The sequence below is a fragment of the Cyanistes caeruleus genome, chromosome 3 (assembly GCF_971803275.1).
Source record: "Cyanistes caeruleus chromosome 3, bCyaCae1.hap1.1, whole genome shotgun sequence".
Lineage (NCBI taxonomy): Eukaryota > Metazoa > Chordata > Aves > Passeriformes > Paridae > Cyanistes > Cyanistes caeruleus.
The window spans coordinates 65,903,232-65,922,416 of NC_141703.1; the positions used below are offsets into that span (position 1 = coordinate 65,903,232).

Here is a 19,185-nt window from a genome sequence, read left to right on the forward strand (position 1 = left end):
CCTCAAATCAATTTACAGTAATCAGCTTAAGAGTTCTCTTGAGCAATGGAACTCTGCATGTTTCAAGTTTCTTTTGATCTGTATATATTATTTATTTATTAAAATGCAATTAACAAAAAATAATTATTAGGCATTTTATTAATAAAATTACCATTTTTACTTCTGGAATATTAAGAGCATTTCAGGAAAACAGTAGAACTTTTGATTACTCAAAGGTCAGACAATATCTTTGAAAAAAGCCGATGCTTGGTTTAAATGAGCATATTTCACACTTTTCTCATCTAACATCCTTTCACTGGTGTTAGAATCACAAAAACATGGAACCAGTGCACAGTTTGAGTTGGAAGGGACCTCACAAGGTCATTTAGCCCAACCCCACTGCTATGAACTGGGATATCTTCAAATACTTCAAGTTGCTCAGAGCCTTGTCCTGCCTGACCTTGAATGCTCCCAGAGATGAAACATTCATCACATCTCTGGGAAACTTTGCCCAGTGTTTCACCATCCTGACTACAAAAAGCGTATTCCTTATATCTTGTCTGATCTATCTTATTTTCATTTAAAACCATTACCCACTTCCATATCTCAATAAGTTATTCTAAAAAGTTTATCCCCATCTTTCTTATAGGCCCCTTTAAGTACTGAAAGGTCACAGTAAGGTCTCCCCAGAGTCTTCTTAAGGCTGGACAAGCCCAGCTCTCTCAGCCTTGTCTTCATAAGAGAGAAAATCCAGACCCCTGTCATCTTTGTGACCCTCCTGAGGACTCACTCTAACAGGTCCATGTCCTTCCTGAGGGCCCCAGAGCTGGATGCAGCACTCCAGGTGGGGTCTCTGCAGAGCAGAGCAGAAGGGCAAGAACACCTCCCTCGACCTGGGCTGTTAATGCAGCCCAGGATGAAGTTGGCCTTCCAACCTGCAGTCAGACTTTATTGGCTCATGTCCAGTCTCTCAGCCACCAGCATCCCCATGCCCTGCTTGGCAGGGCTGCTCTCCATCTGTTCATCCCCCAGCCTGTGTGGATACTGGGGGTTGCCCTGATCCAGGCACAGCACCTTGTACTTGGTCTTGTTGAGCCTCGTGAGATTCCCATGTGCCACTTCTCATACTTCTTCTGGTCCCTCTGGTTGATATCCCAGCCCTCAGGTGTGTCAGCCAGAGCACTTAGCTTGGAAACATCTGCAATTCTGATGAGGGTGCACTCGATCCTTCTGTCTATGTCATTGTTGAAGATATTAAATGGTACTGGTGCCAGTGCAGACCACCACTGATGTCTATGCGGACACTGAGCCGATGCAACTGTCCAATCAATTCCTTACCCACTGAAGACTCCAACCATCAAATCCATCTCTCACCAGTTTAGAGAGAAGGATGTTGCAAAGGAACATGTCAAAAGCCTTAAACAAGTCCAGACAGATGACACCTGAAACTGTTCCCTTGTCCACTGATGCAGTCACTCCATCATTGAAGACCACTTGCTTGGTCAGAAAGGACTTTCCCCTGGGGAAGTTTTGTTGGCTGTCCTGAATCACCTCCCTGCCCTCCACGTGCCTTAGCACAGCTTCTAGAAGGATCTGTTCCATGGCCTTCCCAGGCACACAGGTGGTCAGTAGTTCCCAGGGTCCTCTTTTCTACCCCTTCTAAAAATGGGAGCAATATTGTCCCCTTTCCAATCACCAGGGTCTTCTCCTGATTGCCATGACATTTCATGGAGAGTGGCTTGACAACTAGATCAGTTGATTCCCTCAGCTGATCTCTCTGGGATGCAACTCATCAGGTGCCATAGATGCATGTTCAGGCTCCTCAGGTGGCCACAAATGATCTTCTCTTAAAGTGGGAGGGACTTTGCTCCCTGAGTCCCCAGTTTGCAGTCCAATCACTCGAGAGGTGTGAGAAGAGAGGTTGCCACTGAAGGCTAAGGTAAAAAGTACCTTGAGTACTTTGTCCATTGCTACCAGTTTGTCAGTCTTGTTCATGAGGGGGATTGCACTTTTTTCAGCCTTTTCAAGTTGGAAGAGTTAAGAGAGTTGAACATACATGTTATATTTCCCTAAGGCAGTTTCCACTTACATGACCAGCTCTTACTCATCAGATTTTCATTCTAGAGAAGGTTTTATTTACCCTGGCAGGTTTGGAGAACTTCTATATTTACATGGTTATTTAATATGGTTATTTAATAACAAAATAAATTAGCTACTTTTTAACAGCTGCATACCATGTCTTTGTCCAATTATTTAAACAGATTTATTGTACTGTGTTTACAGGTATAATGGTCCTTAATTCCTCGGGGAATAACCTTAGTTTCTTGAAGAAACGGAGGAAATTTATAGCAAGGGAACATAATTATTTTGAACTATATATTTCAGAAGAGTGGTGTAACACTGGTGAGGTGCAGGATTTAGATAAAGGACCAGAGTAGAAGGTGGAGAGAAGAGCCAGAGCTGTGAAGAATGGCTCTTCATGGCCTTAGCACCTCACAGCTCCAGGATGATGCAGCCTCCAGCTGCAGGATGAAATGGGTGCTGTGTGATGTTCATGGCCTCCCAGTCAGGGCGTCCTGTGGGGCATGGCACCAGGCATGAAAAACAGGAAAGATGCCCTCAGGAAAGGGCTACCAAAATGCTATAAAGTCTTACCTCACCCTCAGTGGGTCAAGGCTTTATAATCTGGATTTATTTTAGGCGTGGGAAAGCTTCTTGAATTAGGTCTGACCTGGTTCGCTGGTGTTTCTTCCAAGTACTTCTGCAAAGCTAGTCTTGCAGAATCCTCTCCCTAATTTGCTCTAATGCACAGGCTACCCCCCCTCCATGTAAGTGCCTCCTGAAAATTTATGAGCTGCTCACTGTCAACGGTACATCGTTTGGTTTCTCAAGAATATGCAATGCTCAGTAGGGAATAGGGTGAGGGAATTTTCTGTATAAAAGATAATTTGTAGATACAGTAGGAAAAACATACAGAAAAAGATAACAATAATATCCTTAAAATAGGCCATAAAATGATGGCCATAAAAATTAGCATTTTGGATTTAAATTATTTTGAGGGCTGTAATTTTATGAGCATTTTTTAATATGAACTATACAAAATTTTTCTAAAATAATAATTATTATTATTACTTATATAATTATGTATTTTTATAATTATATAGTATTTTTTTAAAGATTCTTAAAGTTAAACACAAGCCAACATCCATCTTGTTATCTATCATAATTAAAATGTACCCAAAACAAAGTTTTATTCAAGCACTCCCAAAATGAACTTGTTTGAACAGTTATTAGTCATTTTCAAGCAGCAACATTCCAGTCAAGTTTTTTTCACGGATTTTGTTTTAAGGAAGGTGTTTACCATGTTATTGTTTCCAGTGGAGTGACTTTTATTGCTAATAGGTAAATTGCAAGCATAATTTTATATATATATACATACACTAATTATATATACACTATTATCTAGTGTATACATATTTTGTGGGTTTTGCGTGTTTGCAGGCAAGTGTACGTGCACATATTCCACAGGCTGGAAACCTGACATATAGCTGTTTTAAAATAGAATGAGGTATTAATAAGTTTACTTTAAAACTAAATAAAGTTATTATAAACCAAATTACTTCTTACTATAGCTCTTTATGATCTTTATGAACACTGCACGCTTTCCCTTATACTCATTCTAGTTTGATATTAGAAGTATTTTTCACAGCACATCAGTAGGAAGCAATGGTTTTTATTGTAATACAGACCATGTGCTGTGTAAAATATCAGAAGTTCTGGATTTATAAAATATGCTATCCAGGTATTTTTTTGTCACTGGAGAAGTGGAAATCTCTGATGCTGCTTCTTGGACCATGGTTGCACCTTCTCTTTCTGTAGTTCCTGCCTTGCTGCCTTGCCCTCCATATCCATATGCTGTCAGTCTCTCCAAAAAGTTTTCCATGTTGTTATTAAATTATATGTAGCATATTTAAAGTTATTTTCTTATAATTATTCTGACAGTTTCATTTTACAGATCTGCTCAAAAACAGATCATCAGCCATTTCAGCCTGTGAGCTGGGTTTCTCTCCTCTCCCCTCATATCCATGCTCCTCTGCAGCCATTGCAGATTCTCTCCACCAAATATTTCTCTTCCTCAGTTGCTTGCACTGACTATCAAAGTGAAATCTTTGACTTTTCTTATGAAGTATTTCAGGAAATACTGCTATCTCACCTTAGTTATGTTCTTTTAAGCAAAATAATATTTTGATAGAAGAGACACAGAAGTACGTTATATAGATTTGGGTTATTCAGGATGAGAAAGAGAAACTGACCCTTTATATAAGCATCTTCATGATATAAATAAGATTCTTCAGCAGTTTAGGAAGTTAGAAAAAAAAATCACTGCTGAAAGTCATTGAAAAATCTGAAGAGTATTGAAACCTCTTTTGGCTGTGTAAGTTTTAATTGCATAACCTTGGCAATACAAAAAATACAATCAAAGCTACTTTTGAGGAAGTTATATCAAGTCTTATCTACTGCTTATCTGGTGGAAAAGAAACATCGTCTGCTGCTGAATGGTGAGGAGGAAAAGATCTGGGAGGAAAAGATCGTCCATATTCTCATAGCACAGAGATTTCATACTAGATATTTCTAATGACTATTCAAGAAGCTTTTTAATTATGAAATTTTATGCATGCTTCTGAATAGCCAGGGAATGGTATAAAAATGCAGTTGGCAGCAGAGGAGTGCAAATAAATCATTTCAGAGACAGAAAGAAAATTCAATCTCAGTAACAGTTATGTAATAGGAACAAAATATGTGTAACAAAAACAAGACATTGTTTAGTCTCTCAAAAATATAATTTATAGTGAATACATTTTACTCAGCACTGCAATTTGTAATTTAATATGTGCATAAGCCATAATTAAAATATCATTATAATTAACTTTGAATTACACAATCTTGCATCTTTTGTTTCAAAACTAAAGAATGCTTATTATAAAAGCTGTGCTTCAGTGTTTCACAGTGGTGTTCCCTGCCTTGATTTAACATGCTTGACTTACTGACTGAGTCTGTTCTATTTCTGGCTCCTGGACTGCTCTGAGTCTGTGGGGACTGAGAGGCTGAGCAGGACTACAGATGCACATCTGTGGAAGGTTTTATGCGTGGATTTTTTTTTTTTTTCCCCTGGTAAACTGGGAGATTATGATTGATGAGCCCAGCATTAGGGTAATGTTATCAGGGACACTTTCTGCCTCTGTCCTTTGTACCGTTGCTGAGGTCAGACCATAATCATGTTAGCATTGAACATAGTGCTTTATTAATGTTTCATGAGTAACTCCACAGTAATCAGTCTAGCTTTGTATGGATAAATAAAACTGCTACAACAATCCCTGATGTATATATCAAATGTTGAAGATAGGTCTTAAAAGTAACTTGACTGTCTTTTCCAGTCTTTACAATAAGTCTAATTTTCACAAGTTTAAAGGAATCTCTTTGGATGAAAAAACATTTCTACTTCTACTTCTGTTTAGTTTGAAGTGTAAAGCAACCAAATTATACTATACAATCAAATTATACAACATAAAACCCCTGCCTGCTATTTATTCATTTGCACAGAATTTTAGTAAAGCTTGTTAACCAGTTGGTTAAATTGTGCTGATTTATGACACTGTGCCTCTGTGATGTTTCCTAGGCTGTTCTGTGTTGTATTTCTAAGTATCAGGATGAAATGAAGATATTCTTGCTGTTAATTAAAGAAAATGCATACATTCATAAATGTGCAAGTAGTATATAAGGATTTGTATTTACTCCCACATAAAATTACACATAATATATGCCTGCAGAAAGCACCAAAAGAAAAAAAAACAACCTAACATAAGAAAACAGCATCAGCTAGGGGAAAAAAGATCCCATTGTATTTTATGCACTAGCAAATAAGGTTCTCCCCACTGAAATGAAATTACTACTGCTGATTTTATTAGATAAGGGATCAGGATAACCATTACTTGAAATATTCCTTCGTTTTCTATAAACACATTCTCTATTTGCTTTGCTAAGTTGCTGTAGAAATTCCAGGCTTGCACAAGCTGGCTGTGTTTTACACGTTAGCATCACACCCAGGCTATTTTTTTTCCACAAGATAGATTCTTGTATAACAGCCAAAGCCTGGCCTGAGGATGACCTAACTGAATAATACATCTGCTGGCCGGTTCAAATAATGGAATCAGACATTAGGTAGGGAATGTCAAACTTTCCAATCCCTTTGTATTTGTTCCTTAGAACAGTTTCATTTTGGTGACCAAAAAGACAGGGTACTGGCAGTTTGTTGTATGTGTTAATAAAACCTCACATGAGGAAGTTTTTCTGAAAAATTATTACACATTCAAATTATTATATTTTCAAAATGTAATTCCATTACTTCTTGCTACACATACTATCTGCATTTTCATGAAAAGGATTATCCTTCTTTAGCTACTTGCTCTTCATAATGAGCTTTGTAAAATACTATGCATATATCATGCTCTTTAAACTCCCAAAGTTATTCACTTTACATTTATCCTCTGAACTCCATCCAAATGTGAATGCTTCTGTTTTCCAGTCACCCAGAAGTGAATCCAATATTCCAGGTGCAGTCTCGAAAGGACTATAGATAGGTACAACTTTTTACATCCTCCATAATGTAATTAGTCTCTATAGATGGCATCAAAATACATTTACTTCTGGTGGATATAGAATTACAGAGTTTTATCTAATCTAATTGCTGTTCATTGTCACCCCTACCTTGCTACTGCTCTATTTTTGGTACTGTTTTTTTTCCCCAGACTTCTGCCTCTTATTATCTTCAATTCTTTCCACTCAAGGTGATTTTCAGTCTATTTTCTGCATTTAATAAATAAATCTATGGCTCTTTCTCCTGTTTTGTAGGCAGTTCCTAACTTTATTATCATTTGCAAGCTTCCTGACTGCTCATTTGAAGATAGCATGTATCTATGTAGAGACGAATTTTAGCTACTGATCATGCTCTTGCTGAAAGTAGATGAAGGGGTGAATAAAGGCCATGCAGAAACTGCCTCCTGGCAAAACTGTACAAAAATGGCATAATGCTCACATCTGTGAGGAAAGGGCTGGAAAACAGTAGAGGGAGTGTCTGATACAAATGGGTGACAATTCATGATTTTAGAATCTGAGAAGTACTCAATTATGTACTTTAATTATGATATTTCTCTAGTCTTAACATTAGTTTGTCTGTCTCCTGGCAGTCTGAGCATACTTACACACGTGGAATCAGTCATTACCTCACTATCAAGTCCTGCAGCCCTAAGGAAGCCTAAATGCTATATTCTAAATTCTTGTAAGCAGCTGTTTTCTTCAACAGCACAAAACTTTTAGCAGAGGAGAGTTGCTACGCTACTTTATAAAAGCAGGAATTGCACAAGGGAAACAAAATAAACTAAAGCTTAAGATTTTTTCAAATGATCTCTTATCTCTATGCACTCTATCTTATCTCTTATGCAGTCTTATAGTGCCTTTTATCCTCCTAGTAATAATTCCAACATTGTGGAAGATAAGATTAATAAAATGCAATTTAAGATAAAAGGAAGATTCTTTACAAAGTTTAATAATGGAAGTCCTTAATAGGCATCTCTCATTATATTCCCTAATAGGTGGCAGCTTCCTTCTCCATTTTCACACTTTTGTTCTTTCAGATGTCAAAACTAAACCTCTAGGTTGACTTTAGTGCGCTTACACCTGGGCTCAGTTTGGGTTTAGCCACAACCACAACTCAAAAAAGGGCTCTGTGCAGCAACAGAGGCACTCCAGAGACACCGACCTGTGACTGCACATCCCACACTTGAGAATTCTAATGTACTCCAGTGATCCTTTCAGTACACCTCCTTCTTTTCTAGCAAAATTGCACTTGAACTTCTTTTCATCAGCTGTGGCAAATACTAGTTTTTAAAAAGAATTTTCCAGTACATGCGGTATAAGAGAAAACAGTCAAGAAATGTTGTTCAGCCTCTTCCTGTCAATGACAGACTAATCTATCAATGACAGAATACATTTCTCCTGGTTGTGTAGTACATTTCATATGTCTCAAGTGATGAGGTTGCCATCACTTCCTTAAGAGACTGTTGTACATATGTCAAACCACTTACTCTAAATGGAGAACACTTCTAAATCATCTACATCTAGGAATAGGTTTGTTTTTAGAATATTCTATTCTCTTGAACTTCATAGAACTATTTTTTTCCTATCAACTACTGAAGAACAATTTTCTTTAAATAGACAGTTCTTAAAATTAAATTACCAAACTGATCAGAAAAAAAGCCCCAACAAATCAACACAGCTAGATTTGCAATGCTACCACAAAAGCACTATTGGGAATAATGCATAAACTGAACAGTTCAGCAACTGTATGGAAACCCACATCTTACTGCAACCACAGTCCTGAAAGACAAGCAATATACATTTTAAGAAAGAACTACTTCCACAACAAAACCATAAATTGAAGTATTGCTGGCCAAAGCATCTGAATATACCTTGCTGTTCCTAAACATTACTAAAAGCATACACATGTATTATTTTTTTCTATTATAAAATAATTGTCTATCAAAATTTAAAAAGAAAATCTTACATCAGAAATGTTCTTTCTGCTTAAATTCTGAAGGTCCCATGATGATTTACATCAGAGAAGTTCTTTTGCAGAATTTCTTCAAAGACTGCAGTTGTTTGCTTATGTTCACATTTCTACACTTCCAGTTCATCTCTGATGAACGGGAAGTGCATACCTTCAAGTGAATAACAACTACAAGATGGCTTGCAAGATATCAGCATTTATAGTATTCTTTTATTTTTTGATGTAGAAGATGGTGGGGAGGAACAGATATAAATTTTTCAGGCTGTCTTGTACTGCCAGGCTCATGCACGTCTGATGCTTTTTCATGAGAGAGTAAATAACTGAATTTAAGTTTCCATAATTTGGGCACATGGAAGGAAAATCTACTATAAAATAAAGGGTTCTGTCAAGCAAACAGAATGCAAATTCTCCTTCACTTTTTTTATTTTATTTCTCTAAATCTATTTCTAAAGAGATGAAAAACAGAATTAGGTTAGCTTGCTAAAATGTGGAACCCCTTAGACTAAATTGAAGTACAGCTTACCATCCTGTTGATGCGGACGAAGTCTTCAGGCTTCTTGGCCCATGGAGGGAGATCAACGTCATTCACAACAATTTCATCTTCCCTGATTCCTAGATTGTATCCATTACTGTTGACAAACATCTCGGGTAGGTAGTAAAATTCTGGAATTAACTCCTAGGAGGGAGAAAACACACAATAAGACATCACATTTAACAGAGATGCCAAATGGTGCTCCCAAGATCAGGCTCTCTTGTACTACATATTAAAGCATTCCTGGTCTTGTTTATGTTTCTGTGCACTTTTTTTAAGAAATTTTATGACCCGCTTTCTTTGACTTAAAATCAAATGTATTCTGCATAATGAAAAACTTTGTTTTTCCCATATCTGTTTTTATGAAAAGCACAAATTTAGACAAGGCAGTGCATATGAATAAAGGAGACCAGAATAAGAGGTACAAGAAAATTTATGCTGAGCCTTCAATATGAAAATATATTTGATTTCTTAATTACTATTTAACAAAAATATGTAAAAGGGGAAAATTTGCAGATATAACAGTATCGTGATCTTTCTTTCATTCTTTAATTGCAGAAGCAAAGGTGCTAAGTTGATTACCAATATAATGAAAAATAATACATGGTGAATTATCTTTTTCTACTGTAAGAAAAATTCAAGAAAACACAGAGTGAAAAATATCAGTACAACAAGTGTCTTTCAAACAGATATACATCATACTTAAAATGTGAAAGATCAGTAACTGCAACATATAATAATTATAGGTAACTTAGGGTGTGAAGTTTTTCCTATTTCCCAGGACAGCTAAACAGGAATTCATTTTGATATAATGAATATTGCTCTTTGTTTCTGTTATTTTAGCATTAAGTATTGAACTGCAATAGAAACAAAAACGCTTTAAGGCCTGCTTTCTCTTCTCTAATACCCAGATATGGATTAAATTCACCAAATAACATTGTTAAAAGCATTATGGCATTCAGTTGTGTAAATCGATCAAAATTGATGACACAGCACCTGAAATCTGAGTCTCTTTGTGGTCCTTTCAAAGGCTGCAGACGTGCAAAGCAAAAACATACCCCACAGCAGACACAAACTTATCTAATTAAATCTGATCTCCAACTCCATAGAGAATAGAGCAGTTAAAGCATCCTTTCAAATTTATTAAGTAGAAAAAAAAAAGAAAGTGTATTTTCTACAATTTTAAGTATGTTTAGGAAGGCAATTTAATTACTTCTTTACATCATAGTATACTAATATAGGTTACACTAAAATGCTAATCCAATCAGTATCTAACTGGTATAAAACATTAACCAACTGAGACATGCCTGAACCTGAATAACTCATTATGAAGCAAGCTGCAATTCCAAGCAGAAAAAAATAATTAAATTATTAGATGTAGTACATCATAAAACAGCAGCTAGAGAAAAAAAAAAAAAAAGCTAATGAAAGAGAAATCCTGAATATCCCATAATGTTAAAAGAAAAAAGACTAATTTAATACTTAAGTTTTATTATACACACCTCTAATTTATCCAGAGTATTTCTAAAAGAAAACTTATCCCCTTCCCCCAAAACATGATTCACTAAATCTCAGGTTCCAGAGAAAGTCTTTTGGTTTTCTCTAATGGAGCCCAAAGAAGAATGAATGATCCTCACAGCTGGAGAAAACTATACAGAAATCTTTCAGGGCTTCAACAAATCATTAACTCAGAACTCATAACCCAACATATGTTACCACACAAATCACTGACAAACTAAGAGCATTGCCTTAAAAAAAGGAAAGATTCATAAGAACCTCAGAAATATCAAATAGTCAAAATTAATCTTAAAGCAAATATTCAAGCGAAACAGAATTCATTAAGGAAAAAGTTAGCAAAGTTTGTTTCTACTTTCTATAAAAGCCTTGAAGCACATACCACTAGTTTTGATTACTATCAATTTTTACTCAATGCAGTGGCATACTAACCTGCAATGTCACAGCAACAGTGTCATATGATTCCATTAAAGAAATGTTATTTGTTAAATTCCCTTTTTCAGTTTTAAATGTCATAGCATGTAACTGTGGACTTTTACATCTAACATACCTGAAAGATTTGTGCTACCCAGAGACGCATCTAGTGTTTAACTGAATTCTACTAACCTTTTGGTTGTTGGGGTATCTAGAAAAAAAGGGATTTAAGTCACTGAGTATTTTTAATGGTATTTCTATTTACTAAGTTTATCTTTGTTGCTCTTTGCTTTCAGGGTAATTTAATGTTCCCTTGTCTGGTACAGCAGAAAACATAAATAGAAATAGAATAAACAGAAGTATGTGATTAACTTTCTTTATAAGATTTATTGTGTTGTGTATGTTTAGTTTGAACTGTCTTATTCCTGTGCTCTGGAAATTAACCAGTGCCAGACTTCTAAATCCTCTTCAAATAACACTCTCCCTAGAACCCTAATCATTTCAATTACGCATCTCCTGGTAGGTCGTTTAAGGATTTTTTCACTCAAAGTAAAAACACTAAACATAGTATTTAAAAAAAATTAACTAACCCACTGTATTACAGTCTCAGAATTATCTTCAATGTTTTTTTTAGTGCAGCCTACAATTATGTTGCTTATTTGAGTGCAATTTAGCATGAATCGAACCTTTTCTTGAAATGTGAGCCATGTCTCATGTGACCTTTCCCAGATACTTACATATTTCCCATACTTTGTATTAACCATTCAATTTTCTTTCATAGCTTTTGATATTCCTCTTGTAATTTTGCTGTTTCCACTATTTACTAGACTAAGAAACCACTGCACTTAAAAATAGCTCAGATAAATATATCCCCTTCTCATTTCTAGAGGATGAATTAATATGTACTAAAACACAGGCCCAGTATGAAAGCCTGTGGCACCCTGTATGCATGAACTTAAAATTCATGTATTTAGCTACTTAGAAGCAAAGAAATACAGCCAAGAAAGAGATGCATGATAAAAATTTTGTTTTTATGTGTACACTGTTTATTCTGCTGTGAGAAATTGAAGAAGCTGTCTCCTCTATCTCATGCCAATGGCAGGCAGTGGCTGGGGATAGAAGGGCAAATATTCTCTTCCCCAGGGTCCATGAGCATGTTTCGCTAAGAGAAGTATAAACTGGGAGAGGCAGAGAGAGGAAGGATTAGCAAGGACAGTGAGGCAGCAAGGATGGAGCCCAGGAGGTTTCTGGGAAAAGGAAGGAACAGACAGGAGTGAACCTCAGAGGAGACTACAAGATGACAACTGGGGCCCAGAGAGAATCGTGCTAACTAAGAAGCCACTGAAAGCTGCAAAAATGCACAAAAGAATGCAGGAAGAGATAACACTAGCGAGGGCTAGAGTTATTTTCAAAACCTATTGACATTTTTCTCAGCCAGAGTTTGGATTTTCTTTGTTTTACAAACAGGTATGTGCCAGTTGATATTCTAAGAAAGATTATGACTAGAGACAGCCACTCTTTTGTTGCTTTTTCTGTTACAGACAGGGAGCAGATACCTCAAATAAATAGGTGTTTCAGGGTGATATTTAGAGAGGTGACTGTGTCCATTCCTCCATTCCAGATGAGGTTCAGCTATGACAGATATCCTGCCCTCTTTGTCTCAGATCTGAGTGAGAGCAATTCCGTAATTCTTCTATCAACTGGTCTCAGTGTTCTTCATCTGGTGAAAGTTTACCTAACAATTGGTCTGAATCCTTCATTATACAATCTGAGTCCATTTTCCCTTATCCTAGCTATCAATCCATCCCAAATAGAGAGAAAAAAACCCACTGTTTTATCTTTGCATTGTTTATTACATGTTTGAAAAGCATTATTTACCAGATTTACAGCCTTCAAGCTCCTAAAAGTCTAAATTAAGGACAATGATGCATTGCTCCACTGTTTTTGGTACAGAAATGCAAAATATCCCTCTAACTTTCCCAAATCAGCTAGCATAATTATTGCTAAACAGTCTATAACTTAATTACTTCTTTATATACTTTGGCCATATCATATTTTGTCACATGTTCATCACACAGAAGCCAAAGTAAATGTTTTTGTCAGCTTTTGTAGTCTTTACACTGGAGATGGAGATTGCATACTTTTCTGACAGCATCTGCTATTTTTCATTCATTTCAGAGGAGAGTGTAATTTGTCAGGCAACACAGCTTTTTACAAACCACCAGCTTCATACTTTAGAAGTGTCATTGTTAAATTCTCCCTGTAGATAGGAACGAGGAGACTCAAAAATTAGCAGGGGAAAAATGTATCTCAGAAATAGTATTTACGTCAAGGGATAGGACACAGAGGACCTTTGTCTCCCAATCTGCTTTCTGCTTGACAGACAAAATAGTTGATAAGAGGTTTCTAAAAACTTCTGTTGCACCTTCAGTGGCACTAGTGGTAAAATGCAAATGTAAAGCCAGGTCTGTGCAAAGAAGTGCTGGTTTGAAACTACCGTGACTTTGAGAAATTTAGGTTTCAAGCTACAAACGTTCATGAAACACAAATCTCAAAATACTTTTTTCTTACAATACACACATTGTGTCAGCCAGTGCAAATCAAGACATAAAAGAAAATATCAAAACAAACAAACCCATAAAACAGCTCCCCTACAAGTTATAGCAGGCATAAAATGAGGGAATGCAAAGAAAGAAGACACAGAAAGTCAATGTTCTTTTAAAAGTCTGGAATTTTTAAAATATTCACATACCAATTAAGCATTTTAAATGCATGTGTTATTGTATGCAACTCAGCTGACCTATAATTTTGCATTAACTGACACTATTCAGTAAATGTTATTGGTTTCATTGCTCTTGCCAAAATATATTAATGGTTCTAAATAATGCTTTCTGAATACATTCCCTGTCATGGGTAATTTCTTACCACAAGAAATATCTAGAGTTCAAAGAGTTAATAAAAATAGGGATTTTAGTGATCTAAATCTATTTGCAGTAATTTCTGTCTAGCTGTCCTTGACATTTCACCAGCTGGTAACCTCCTCTGCTCCCCTTTCATTCACACTTCTAATAAGACAGGTTAGCTTTCTATCATTTAATAGTCAGCTGCCTTTCAAACTGCCCAAGAAGCTTGGCTCTTCTCACATGAAGAACAATGCAGTAAAGCTTCTGAAGGGTGTATAAAAAAAAGCAAAATGAATATTATAACAGACATTTCTTGTCTGTAAATGTGATCTCTTGTTTATTTTAACAGTTATACTAAAACCCCATGGTATAGTTAACAGTACTGTATGTCTTGTGTCTTCATATAAGAAAACATCCCCCAAATGCATTTTCTAATTTACAAGCCTGTGACAAATCCAAACTGCTGAGAAATTAAACTTTAAAAATATGTCTTCAGGTGATAGAGGATTGCTATTAACACTATTATAATTGTACATCACTTGCATTAAATCTGACATTTCTGTTTAATATGTTTTGCTAAGGGTATACCATTTTATGGCCTCCCAATGAAATCAAATTCAACCCAGACGTTTTCACTTTTCTAGTATAATTCACTTCAAGGTTTTAAAGCTTCAATTTCTTTTTCTTTCTTTCTTTCTTTCTTTTCCTCCCAAAAGGTTGATCCCCTGGCATCCATTAATTCCACAAGAGTCTAGTACTGGGTCAATGAGTCAGTCATGAGTTCCTCCGTTTCACACTAAGGCACTTTACTGACATTTTGTCAGAGCTACCTTTCCAAATTCTAAACAGACTATTCAGAAAGTAATATAACAAGTTTGAGAGGTATTAGGAAAGATTAGTGTCTGAACAGGAGGTTCTGGGGAAGTCAATGTTACCAAAAACTGGAGGAGGGGGGGGTTGGTTTAGAAAGGAAAAAATGTGCAAGCTGACTGGCCAAGTTATGGTCATTTCCGGGTGACTTGCTTCCTCAAAGGTCAGCCCGCGAACGTTCATTCTTCCTCCAGCTTGTACTGATTATCTCGAGAGAAGGTCGATGTTGATAAAGGGAGACACAATAAAATAAACTGTGTTATCCAGGTTCTCCCTTGTGTGTTTCCACTCTAACACAGCACATACTGTATTAATTCTATTTCTTCCACTGTAGGTGAATGAGTTTCTTGAAAATGAACCAAAACAAGCTGAGAGTAAGGGACAAAATGGTCTAACTAAATCTTTTATCCTTTGTTGAGCAATAATCTATTGTACACTACATTTTTCAAAGGTGGTCTACTTTTTGTCACAATTTGAGATGCCAGAATTACAGCTTGTTTTCAGGCTGATCAAACTGCTGCCACAGCCCTATCTTTATTAGTTCAGTGTAAAATAATTCCAGAAGAGAACATATTCAAAGGGGAGATGGAAGGAGGGAAAAGAAAGGGAGAAACAGAGAGGGAATGTCAGGGAGGACACAAGCATGGCAGGAAAGGAGCTGGACCTGCAGAAATGTAGCTTCCTAAAGAGATACACATTCTTTTGAAAATTTCAGATATTTGGTTTCTAAATTTTAATGCAGAATTCTGTGAAAGTAGTTTGGATGTATTTTTTTAGACAAATTGAGGCTGTAAAAGAGTAGCTGTGGAAAGTGTCTGCAGCACTTAACAACCTCAGTTCATTAGTTAAAATTGACCTACTTCAGCACTTACAGAAGCCCTTGAAAATAATGTACCTAAAGTCCTCTTCTTAAAGAGCAACTGACGTAAAAACCTTCTACATTTCACTTTCCTAAAAAAATATATATTTAAAATTATGAAAATTATTTAAATTATTTAAAATTATTAAAATTATTAAAATTAAATGAAGAATGTTAGATTAATTCATTGCACACGCTCTCTTAAAATTATTTCATAACCTGTGCCACAATAATTAATGAGATTAGTAAGATCAGAGATAAAGGTACTTAAAGCAGCTCAGATTAATTTCAAATATATGATAAGGAATACATGAATAATGAACACTTGCCAGTCTTAACAGTTTCAAAGTCTGCTACTTTGATGGATGGCCTGTATTCCATGCAATAAATATTTACTATAAAGACTCAAAAAATCTTTAGGATGGGAAAAGAATTTACAGCACTTATATCACAAGCAAATCCACACTGCCAAGCCCTTCCCCTCGAGTCAGAAGAAGCTACACAAGTCTACAGAAAACTTTGAGAGCATGCCTTCAGATTCGGTGCTCACACACAACCTATCTTCTCCATTGCACAATCTCTGCTTTCTAACAGGACTGCTGGATAAATACTAGAAGTTGCCACTAGCTGACCACCAGTTTTTGAATGATTCACACACACTCTGAGCTGAAGCTTTTCTGTTGTGCTAGACAGTGGATGCTGCTCTTCCAAGAGTGACAAAAATGGGCAGAAATTTTGAGGGGGCTTCTTAGTAGTTCCCCAAACCTCACTGCTTTTCAAGTTCTGGAAAACTTGATTAAAGTGTTTGAAAAGCCTGCAAGGCATTCTAAGCAGTAGCAAAACTAATCTGAAAAAAATATGTATTTGTAGTATTAATAATAGTTAATTTCTCTATCATTTTGCAGAATGAACTTCAAAGCCTCAGGGAAAAGTTGGCCCTGATGTAATGTCATTGAGAAATGAAGTTCATTAAGATCTTAAGCAGCAAACAACAGCAACAATTAGCTGCTATACTCATTCTTGATTGATCACTAAGAAACAGACTCTGCAAATCAAAGGGCCTTGCCAGTACTTTGCCAGTCTACTTTGAAAAAGAAAAGTTTTACAAATAAGGAGTTTACTACTTCCCTTTGTGAGAATGTTCAAACTCAAAGAATACTCAACTTCACCCTAACTTTTCATCTTCTTTTTCTTAAGCATTTTTCCACTCTGATCCCTTTCCTCTGAGGTTTACCTCTTTGTTCCTTGACACATAATTCTTCCTTTCACATGTTTGCATAATTCATAGCATTTATGTGTTTCCACTTCAGACATTAATTCCCCCATACATACACACATTTTTCTACCTGTATCCAACTCCTAAAACACATTTTTTTGTTCTTATGGCTAACTCCAGTTTAGGTAGATCTTACACTTGATGGTTTCCAGCAAAGAAAGAGCTAAGCATTTGCTTTATCCAGCAAAAATTCATACTAAAAACTGGACAAGAAAAAGAAAAAAAAAAACCCCAAACATATGCTCTCTGAGAACATAATGCTCAGAATGAATGATGAATCTGACTGTTTCAGGTGGAAATTAGATTCCATGAGATAGTCTAGTCATTATAACCTAAGGATACACCTTTGGTATCATGATAAGCTTTGCACCGTCCTGTTGATCTTACAGTTTCCTTCTTAAACTGAAGACAAAATAGACATGCACTGACATATTTTGCTTAGGCTATTGAAGTGTACCTTAGTAGATTTATTCCAGTGCTGTCTTTGTATGAATATACAATAAATTATTTTGGTGGTGCAATAGATCAAAAGATGGTATTAAATCTCCCATAATTTCTATAGAATTTTTTTAGATAATTTATGAACGCTTTCTATTTGTTTCAGCATCTCTTAAAAATTCAGCTCGTTTTTGAATCTGCTTTTATTCATCTATTTTCATCTTAAGCTGAATCAATTCAAAATAAATCAATTCAATGTTATTTTCTAAACCTACCTTCCCTGTATCTTCATTAATTAACAAAGCCCTATTTTAAACAGCATCTTTAATCCCTAATGTATCCCTGAACAGACAGGTCAGGGATTATCTGGAGAAAACATTTATTGGCTAACATACCTCATCTGTTACTCCCATATTAGATTTTCTGTAATGACTTATCTCTTAAGTAGTTTTTCTCTTTCTAATGGCATAACAGAAATTTGTACATATGTATAAATCTGATTTGGGGGTTCTATAGTATACTGCCAAATGTATTCTGGAACACATTGTTTTACAGTCTTTCCCCTAAAGCAATTTAGACCCTTAATTTTTACTATTTTACCTGCTATCCCCAATTCCCTTCTTTACATTCAGTAGCATTAAATATAGCTACTTCATTTCTTCACCTTTTGCCTTTCTTCTCTGAAGGTATCTGGTTCTGAGCATCTTTTTAATATTTGTTTTATTTGGATAACTTAGGGGTTTTTAATACAAATACATTTTGCAGCTGTTATCCATCCTTAATCCCTTCATCCTTGCAATGGTTGGCAGCAGCAGTTTAAATTATTCCACTTGGTTCACAAGAGTCCTGGTATTTTCAGACAAACATTTCAGTTAATTGTTTTACTGATAACTCATTTGGTCACAATCCTTTCACAAATTATATACCCCACTTGAATACCATCTCTCCGTCTGTCCACAGATATTCCTTTATCTTTTGCAATGCCTTGATGTATTTAACTGCCCTCCTCCTGTGTACTAAAGCCAGACAAGAAGATTACAGTCACTTCCAACTGTCTTCCCTTATTTCTCAGTTTAAGGCTCTTATCCTTTGTTTGAGCCCCACTCCTTGGAAGTCACTTTCCCAGATATTCTAGTAGAATTTCAGAAAAACTAGATTTCATTGAAAAGTAAAAAAAATCAAAAATGTCAGCACTTTCAAGATATACCAATATAATAGATATTACCTCAAAATACTTCCTAATATGGAAATTTCCTCTGTTTTTCTTACAAGGGTAAGAGTGATGCTACTTAAAAACCCACTGACTTCCAGAGGAGCATGAGTAAACATAAAATAGTTTGTAGGAGGTTCAAGTTGATTTCTTTAAAAAGCGTTTTCTCCCACATGTTAGGATGCCCATACAATTTGCAGTTAGCTGTTCTAATTGGTAACTGAATAACAACATGATTTGTCTCTTCTGAGACTGCTGGAATACTTATGTAAACAGGAGCCCTGGAATAAAAACAAATCAACAAATCTACATATTTTTTTATTTTTTTTCTTTGCCAAGACAAGTAAAAAAATATAATGGCAATATGACCTTCAATTTATCATTTTCTAGTATAATTGGTAGGATATATATAGAAGAGAAACATATTCACTATAAAAAAGAGGGGTTTTTTAAAAAAAAGAGAAATTTTTATAGTGAAGCCTTTACCTACTTTATTACTAGAAAATAAGAATCAATAAGGGACCATATTATTCAAAATATTTCTAGATTTTTGTTTCCTTCTGATA

General features: G+C 35.7%; 1 protein-coding gene across 19 annotated transcripts in view; it reads right to left on the reverse strand.

Moving 5' to 3' along the window:
* Nucleotides 1–19,185, reverse strand: part of NBEA (neurobeachin) — a 460,255-nt gene that overhangs the window by 49,063 nt on the left and 392,007 nt on the right. For all 19 annotated transcript variants that reach the window (XM_086881592.1, XM_086881590.1, XM_086881589.1 and 16 more), the window contains one exon: nt 9,126–9,278. In XM_086881592.1, the coding sequence (XP_086737718.1) occupies nt 9,126–9,278 (153 nt within the window). The remainder of the gene's footprint in view (nt 1–9,125; nt 9,279–19,185) is intronic.